The 8,898-nt window shown below is 45.7% G+C and overlaps 2 protein-coding genes across 2 annotated transcripts; one reads left to right on the forward strand and one right to left on the reverse strand.

Annotated features, from left to right (window-relative positions):
* Window positions 1-366: 366 nt before the first annotated feature.
* On the reverse strand, window positions 367-2,535 carry LOC135652707 (pentatricopeptide repeat-containing protein At4g20090-like). The gene has a single exon (XM_065173879.1). The coding sequence runs from the start codon at window positions 2,415-2,417 to the stop codon at window positions 447-449; it is 1,971 nt and encodes a 656-aa protein (XP_065029951.1). The 5' UTR covers window positions 2,418-2,535; the 3' UTR covers window positions 367-446.
* Window positions 2,536-2,693: 158 nt separating this feature from the next.
* On the forward strand, window positions 2,694-3,372 carry LOC135652708 (uncharacterized). The gene has a single exon (XM_065173880.1). The coding sequence runs from the start codon at window positions 2,823-2,825 to the stop codon at window positions 3,186-3,188; it is 366 nt and encodes a 121-aa protein (XP_065029952.1). The 5' UTR covers window positions 2,694-2,822; the 3' UTR covers window positions 3,189-3,372.
* The last annotated feature ends 5,526 nt before the right edge of the window (window positions 3,373-8,898 follow it).

Raw genomic sequence — 8,898 nt, forward strand, 5'->3', positions numbered from 1 at the left:
ACAAAATTCTTTTAAAAAATCATCCATTATAATTTATGTTATTAATAATATTATAAAAATCAAATTTATAATATAATGAAAAGGAGTACGAGGGACACACCTTGATAGAATGAGACAATAGGATTTTCCTTCTCTTAATCCTTATAATAAAAAAATAACATTCACACGGTTAAAATATTTTTAATAGTAAAAAAAAGGAGTCGAAGACATTTGAAATCGATCAAGGATCTAATTCTCATTTTTCGGATCCAATCAACCAATTCCATCACGGTTTTATAAGCATATCAAATAAAGAATCTGAAATGCTGCTTGAACAAAGTTGTGAATAAATTGTATACGACATGATCTAATTCTCATTTTTTACGATCCGATCGACCAATTCCATCATGATTTTATAAGCATGTCAAATAAAGAATCTGAAATGCTGCTTGTACACGACATGATCATCACATCTTCCACATCTCTTCCCAACACTTGCCAATCCCGTCCACCACCTTTTTCCTCTTGAAAACCCCTCTCAGCACCAGATCCCATGTGGCCATCTCCGGCACCAAAAACTTGCCCAGCATCACCACCACCATTTTCCCAGCGCCGCCCACCCTCCCCCTCTTAATCAGCCTCACCACTAGCCCATCCATAAACTCCCTCCCCTTTCCCCCGTCCTCCCCTCCCTCCACCAGGAGGGCTTTCAGAAATATGTCGCACGTCACCGGATCCGGGTCGCACCCGCGATCCAACATCCGGCCCAACAAGTCCATGGCCCAGCCCACGTTGCCCTCCTTCAGCAGCCCGTCGAACAGAACGTTGTAGGTGACGGCGTCCGGGTCTGCGTCCCCGCCGGCGAGCATGTCGTTGAGCAACCTCATCCCTCCGTCGGCCATCCCAGCCCCGCACAGCCCCTTGATCATGGAGGTGTAGGCGACCACGTCCGGGGCGCACCCGCGGCCCAGCATATGCTTCCACACCATCATCCCGTCCTTGAGCCTCCCGGCTTCGCACATGCCGTTGATGAGCACGCTGTAGCTGATGGCGTTGGGCTCGCACCCGCACCCCACCATCTCCTTCCAAGTCTCCAGCGCCCGCTCGACGTTGCCGGACTTGAAGTGGCCCCTCATCATGGCGCTGAAGGTCACCACGTTCGGGGAGCAGCCCTCCACGGTCATTTTGGCGAACGCCTCCTCTGCGGCCTCCATGCGGCCGTGGCGGCAGAGGCCGTCGATGAGGGCGGTGAAGAGGACCGCGTTGGGCCGCACCCCCTTGGACGCCATCGCCTCCCACACCCTCGCCGCCTGGTCCACGTCGCCGCAGCGGAAGAAGCCGGTGACGAGGGCGGAGTAGACGAATTCGTTGGGGCGGACGCCCCGCTGCTCCATCTGCTCGGCCACTTGGTGGGCGTCGGACGGGCGACCGAGCTCGACGAGGCCGTGGACGATGGCGCCGCAGGTGACCTCGTTGGGGGCGAGGCCGTCGCGGGCCATGCGATCGAGGAGGCGGAAGGCGGCGGCGAGGCGGCCATGACGGCAGAGTGCGTGGAGGACGGTGTTGTAGGTGGGGAGGGACGGGGGGCAGCCCTTGAGGAGCATGTAGCGGACAAGGTTTGTGGCGCGGGGAAGGTCGCCAGAGCGGCAGAGGGCAGCGATGACGGCGTTGAAGGCCGGGGCGGCGGGGGGGACACCGTCGAGGAGCATCTCGTCGAGAAGGGCGAGGGCGTCGGTGAGGTGGCCGGCGGCGGCAAGGGCAGCGATGAGGGTGGAGTAGGAGTAGGCGTCGGGGCGGAGGCCACGTAGTGGAAGGTGACGGAGGAGGTGAATGGCGCCGGGGAGGTCGCCGGAGCGGCAGAGGGACTTGAGGAGGAGATTGAAGGTAAGGAGGTTGGGAGCAAGGGAGGGGTGGCGACGGACAGCGGAGGAGAAGAAGGAAAGTGCGAGGCGGTGGTCGTGGTGGCCGCCGGGGGCGGAGAGGAGCGCGGAGAGGGCTGAGTTGAGGGAGCGAGCGGAGGGAGAGCAGCCGAAAGAGGGGAGCAGGCGGTGGAAGAGACGGACGGCAGCGAGGGGGCGGCCGGCGCGTCCCAGAGCGCGGAGGATGGGGATGAAGACGCGCTCGGAGAAGGGCCGGGGCCGCTCGCGGCGCATTCGGGCGAGGAGGCCGCGGAGGGCGGGGAGGTTCGGGGGCTCGCGGTCGGCATAGGCACGGGCGAGGGCGAGGTATGTGGCATCGCCCTGGGTGTAGCCGCCGGTGCGTCGGGCGGAGCGGAAGATCTCGTCGGCGAGGGGCGGGCCGGAGTCGCTTGCGCTGGCGTCGAAGTCGTTTTCGTTTCCATCGGAGTCGCATCCGCCTCGGCCAGCGGCAGGGGCGGAGGAGAGGGCTCGGCGGAGCTTGCTGGCAGCAGAGGGCCGTGAGAGATTGCTGGATAGCATAAATCGGGTGGATAGCGGGGTTTGAAGGGTCAAGGGCGAGGGGCATGGTTAGATTACGCGGAGCGATCGGGCATTGCTTGTCGCTGGTAGAAATAGTTAGGGTTTTATGTCGAACAGCCATCAAAGGGAAAGAGAGGAGAGGAGGAGGGAGAAACTTGGGCCACTAATCCGGCCTGATTGGGCCTAATGAACCAGGCCTCATTATTTTAATCGTTTAATTACATTCCTACCACGGTGTCACACACCGTAAAAATCAAGCAGGTCCCCCCGCCTTCGGTTTCAAAAACCCCCAACAAACCTCGCTGGAGTCGTTTTCCTCCTCAATTATCCCGCCCTTCGATCTTCCCCCCAAAACCCTAACGTGCACCTTCTTATCGCTCTTTCCGATCTCATCTTTCTCTCGCTATGAATCGAAGGATTCGGAGCCCAAACGCTAAGCTCTCGGCCTCCCAGATCGAGGAGCGGCACCACCGGTTCCTAAAGCCCGGCGCCCTTGCGCGCCTCCGAGACTCCAGGATCAGCACTGCTAGATCGCCCCGATCCCTCTCCCACCCCCGCCTATCGCCCCCGTCCTTCCCCTCCTCTGCTTCGCCGCCCGCTGCTGCTCACGACTATGGAATTCCTTTCTTTGCCGCTCGGGCCCGCGGCCCGCGGTTCCCGCAGCGGAAGAAGCTCGCCGCCGCCAAGTCGATCTTCTTCGCTCCCTCGAGCCCGGAGTTCAACGAGTTCTTCTTGGACGCCTTCGGCACTGATATGGTTGCTGCTCATTAAGCTAGAAGGGTTTCCGCTGTGGATCTTCTTTCCTTCCGATCGTTTGGTTCGGATGTGCGTTGGGTTTGATAGATCGAGACTTAATAACAGCAGAGGTTGTGGTCTAGGGTAATTCTGTGTAGATCTGATGTGGGAAATGTAGAACATTTTTTCTTAAAAAGAGCTAACCTTTGTTCTCATTCTATAGGTGGATTACATCATGGCTTATTATTACTTCATGCTAAACAAGTTTCTGGTTCTGGTGATGTTTGTTAGAAACTATGTGCCTTTACTAGGCTTTTAAATCTGCAAAGTTGAGCTGATTTGATCGATTATTGGCAGCACCTGCATAATTAGTTTTTCATTTGTTTGATCAGAATGTTAATCACTTCTTCTGTTGCAGTTCTATCTATGAACTGGAGTTCGTAAGTTCTCTATCTATTTATGAATGGTTAATGTACAGTTGTAGAACAAACATTGGCTAGATCTTGTACTTACTTTCACCGACATACAGAAGCTGCTAGTTCTGACTCGTTAGGCTTTTTTCCTATTAAGCAAAGATACTGTTTCATTATTGCGTAATGAATGCTTGATTGATACTTGCGTGATTATATGCAACTATTTATGCCTCTGATGAGACACTCTAGAAAAGTGTTTGTTAATTGCAAGATTTATGGTCATCATTTTTCTTGTTACTGCAAGTTTAATTTGTTCTTCTGCTTTATGGTAACTTTTGGTATTTCCATCTGTTTAACAAAAGCACACACCACCAATCTTCTTGTGAGAAAAGTGATTAACATTCTTATAAATCGTTTGCAAGAACATCTCCGTATTTAAGATATTGTTGCTGGGATTAAATACTAGTAGAACTTTCAGGATAGTTGTCTACTCTTATTTGTTGTTTTCGTAAATAATAGTGCCCTTACATATTTGTATATTTTTACAAATGGGATGTGTTGTTTGATGGTTAAAAATATGTTCAAAGGTCTTGTTTAGTGACTACCAATCATGCAAAAGTATCTTATGTGTGACATCACTTAAACTATACTTATTACAAGAAAAGTTGGTAGTCTCAGCACATAGTCAAGATTATGCTGTCTAAGCTCTATTCATGTTGTTTAACTTTTGCAAACTGACTTGTTAAATAAATTATCTTATCCTATCCTTGAAGTTTTATCATTTTAAAGAGGTTAGACATTTCTGAAAAGCGCATTAATTCGGGGTTTGTTGTGATATGGTTTTAACTTATAGCAAGTTCCTTTCCTCTTCTCTATTCTCTAGTCAATAAATTATAATATGCACTCTAGTAGTCCTCTCAAGTGAACTAACTACCACAGTTTAATTTTTGAGAATAGTATTTTCAACCTGCGTAATTTCATCCAATCAACTCTTTAGAACCGTCTCTTTGGAGATCAATTAGCTAATACTATGCTTGGAATCTTGCCAATGTTGTTTAGATTCTTGCCTGCAATCTGTCAGCTTATCGAGTTATCATTATCTGATTAGAAAAGGCATCTCCATTATTACTGACCCATAGTGAGGTAAGTTGTTCCCTTTGTGCTTTTCTAGGTTCCACTGAAGCCTGAACATGACCAGCAACTTATTTCCACAACAGAAACACCTAATATATCTCATATAAGATCACTTGAAATACAATCCATTTCACTGCTATGTGATTCTCTTGTCTTGATCACCACCATGTTTCTTTTAGTGGATCTGCTCTGTGTACATTAAACACGAATCTGGTGTAGGCAAGGGACCTCCATTACTGGTCATGCCTCTGTATATCTTTTCTTATCGGGCGTGATGTTATGTCACAAGTTCCTTATTACTATGTATAGCCAATCGGTTTGTTAAGCTATTTTCTTGAGTGCTATTTTTCCAATTATCTTTACAACTCAATTTGTTGCAGGCTCTTGATTGCACTTTCACGGTCACTTATTTCCATTTTTGTTGAGTTTTGGTTCATGATACTGGATGTGGTTTTTCTTAATGGGCAAGTTCATACTGATTGAGTTATTCTACGAAACATTTATGGATTCATATTTGACTTCTATAAACTGTTTTAGTTTTTGGTAACTCCTGTTTCATTTTAATGTTTGCTTAAAGGGGATTAGACATCTGAATTATATATTAGCATAGTTATATAAATTTGCACGGAAGAAGTTGCCACATAAACAGTTCAGATTCCTCTTATTTGTACTAAAAGGAGATGAAAATTTGAATGCTTCCATTCATGTTGCCTTACTATGACTTTCATAACCTACATTGGCTTAGCACTTTATGGTAAACATGCTTAAATGGCAGCATATGACATGTTAATTGCTTATTCAATCTACAAACTCACTGGTTTCATAGACACCTTGATGTATGTCTCTGATGCACTGTCTATTTTGTAAATGCGAATTGCAGGCTTTCCTTTCAAAGACCATTGGTTCTAGCTTTTCCACAATTAAATGAGCATCTCCAATGTTCTCTACAATTTTCAGTTATGCAGATGAGAAGAATTTGCTGCTCCAACTATAGTGAGTGTGGAGAATTTTGCTTTAACTACCACTAAGGACATGATATTGCTTTCCTTTATACACAAACATTTTTTTCTGAATATGCTAGTAAGTTTCTTACAGTTGGTTGAATGTATCAGTAAGGTGCCGTTGCAGTTTAATCTGGGGATACATTTGTTCAATGTGATGATTCATTTTCTTTCATCATTTGTGCATTGTCACTATGCAAGAGATATGAGTCCTGTATGTTTGTATATATCTAAAAAATATATATGTTTCCCTCTATACAAAAACTCTGCTGTTCATCTTGTACGTTTGTTTATCCAGGTTTTTACCTCCACATCTTTGATGTCATTTTGGTCAAGAACAATATGCTAGTTGTTTCCATCTTTTACTTATATAATTACCTGATCCAATGTTTTTGTGCTGTAGGAATTCATAGCCAGTCACAGTTCAGATGCAAGGATTCCCTGGAACATTTCTGTATTGATTTGGTGACATCGATAAAGCCTGCCCTGTGAAGTATGGGTATCCATAAAGCGATCCGTGGGGAGTCAACTGAGTGGTCGCACAAGGTGAAATGCTTGCCAGCGGGGGAGTAGACAATGAGGGCATGGCTTGACTAACTGCATGTTATCCTTATTAGGATGCTGATGTTCAATAAAAACACATTGGATGCCTACTGAAATTACTACAAGAATCTAACAAAAAGAAGTTTCAAGAAATTTGAGCAAGCTAGGTCTGAACAACTGCAGAGGATGCTGATGTTCAACCATAAAACATTGGCTTTCTACTGTCTTTGCAGCTACCAAAAAGAAGCTTAAAGAAATCTGTACAAGCCAGGAAGGTAATATGTAGTAAGACCATCTAAACTTTTCTTTATCTGCTGGTGTTGCTTTGATCTCCTGATCCTATGGTTCATATAATGTGCCCGGTAGGGTCATCCTTCACTTTCAAAACAGTATACTGTTGGTTGTCACTGTTTTTAGAGCGTACTTCAACTAATCACCGGATTGTTTTGGCTTTCTTGAACGATATTCATGAAAATTGTGCTGTGGTGTTCCCTCGTTCAATTGCAAATGATGGAGTCAATGCCCTTTCTTAGTTAAATTGGACTTGTTTTTAATCCATCTTCTTGCATATGAAATTATTGTTTAACATTTACTGTATTGCTCTTTGAACACAATGAAATTTATGTGTATACAGTTAATGATGTGCGGAATTTCTCGACAACAAAGATGAAGACGAAGCCTACTACCCTCAGCAATCAACTCTCATTCTGTTCTCTCACACGGCCGTGGCTTTCTTGGCAGCTTCCAGGTTTGAGGTGATATTTTTAGTATTACTCATTTTTTTATTCAATGAAAATGTTAGGTGAATATTAAACAACCTTCACCTGTTTTTTAAGTCTAATCTAACCTAAGTCCTAATAATAAAAATTATTAAACAAAATAAATGAAATTTAAACTTTTCTAAAATAGAGATTTTAGCAGGGTGATTAAGATCAAAACACAACAGTGGCCTAACATGGATCATGGCACCAACACACTGTAGAGAACAATTCCAACATGTCAGGGTAGCCATCATCAGCCAATTCTTAAGCTACAAACCATACACATGGTTGGCTCGTACACTTGTACCTGCATGTACATGTCTGTCTTCACGTACTTGTTGCCATTGACGGCTGGCTGTTGCTACCCTCACAGATACGGCATTCCTCACAACCTCCATCCTTCTCATGGATACTGCTGGATAGAGAGAGAGAGAGATAATTCTGCAAAACGTTACAGGCTGCCAAATATACTAAGAACAAGGGAAAGGTTTTATACTCTAGTTTAGTCTCATATCACTTATTAAATGAATCGGTCGATTATCTAGTTAAAATAGATCATGAGAAAGCAAGTTCTTTATGTGAGAGAGAGCAGTTGTGAGTTCTCATGAAATCCACGGAGAAAGATGAAGCATAAAGAAGCAGAACATGTTACTTCCTATGCTCGAGTCAAATTTTGTTGAGAGCATGGCAATTCCTACAGTTAATGTTGGAACTCTTCAAATCTCTGATGACTATTTTGTAGGTAGAACCAGCAGCATTCCCAAATCATAATGGAGACCAGACTGGGTTTTGTCAGCTGCTCATTTTGGCAGCCACAACTCCCACCATATTTAGTCACGATCTGGAAAAGAACTCCTTGAACCCCTCCAAACCGACCCTTTATTGCCTCCAAAAGCCCACCCCGCGTTTTGACTCCCCGAGAATAGTCTTGCAGAAATAAGAAGGAGACGGTTTGGCACTCGAGATATAAAAGGCATGGTTCGAGTGCATCGACATCACTTCTTCTCTGTAAAGATCCTCCCTCCTCCGTGGTGCAACAACGAGCCACAGCTCAAGAACAATGGTGGGTGTGCAGTTAGCTTCCTTCTTCTTGGAGGTGGCGGAGCTCGCCTCGGTCGCGCAAGGCCCCGTTCTCGGCGGTCGCGCCGTGGCGGTTCATGGCCGGCACGAGGCGGCAAGTCCAAGAAGCTACCCTCGATACCATTGTGGAGGACGACGGCGCGGATTCCTCAGAGAACTCGCGTGCTGCTGCTGCTGCAGCAGAAGCTCCGTCCTCTGCACGCGTGTTGAGAGCTCGAGAGAAGGAAGCATCTTCCAGGTGGTGACCTTTATCACCGCGATGGGTGATGCAGGTGTGCGCCATACCGAGGAAGAGATGTGGCATGTGTTGTAGCTGCATATGGTCGTGTCATCTTCCTAGTTTGGAGCGCTTACATGTAGAGTAGATATGAGTTGAAAGTGTCGTAGCTTTGTCATGATTGCTTTAGTTGGATACATCGATATTTTTCTTATGCTCCAATTGGTTCCGTCAACTTAACTGATTTTAATTACATCATATACTATTGTTTTTCGTGACACTAATTCACAAAGGATCGATCTCTCCATATGTGGAGCTGTGACTGCCAGAATGAGCAGCTGACAAAACCCAATGTGGTCTTCATCATAATAATTTGTCAATGCAGGTTCTACAAAAATGTCATCAGAGAGTTGAAGAATGGGAATTTGAGTGAAACATAATTGACCAATTCATGATCTATTTGAATGACATAATTGACCAATTCATTTAATAAGTTATATGAGACTAAACTAGAGTACAAAACCTAACCTATCATCCTTTGTTCTGAGTATATTTGGCAGCCTGTAATGCTTTGGTGCGGTATCTATCTCTTCAGCA

This window comes from Musa acuminata, chromosome BXJ3-11 (genome assembly GCF_036884655.1).
Source record: "Musa acuminata AAA Group cultivar baxijiao chromosome BXJ3-11, Cavendish_Baxijiao_AAA, whole genome shotgun sequence".
Classification (NCBI taxonomy): Eukaryota; Viridiplantae; Streptophyta; class Magnoliopsida; order Zingiberales; family Musaceae; genus Musa; species Musa acuminata.

Bases quoted from the DNA above. Each gene is read 5' to 3' on its own strand.
- LOC135652707 (XM_065173879.1), bottom strand. From the start codon at position 2,417: ATGCTATCCAGCAATCTCTCACGGCCCTCTGCTGCCAGCAAGCTCCGC.
- LOC135652708 (XM_065173880.1), top strand. From the start codon at position 2,823: ATGAATCGAAGGATTCGGAGCCCAAACGCTAAGCTCTCGGCCTCCCAG.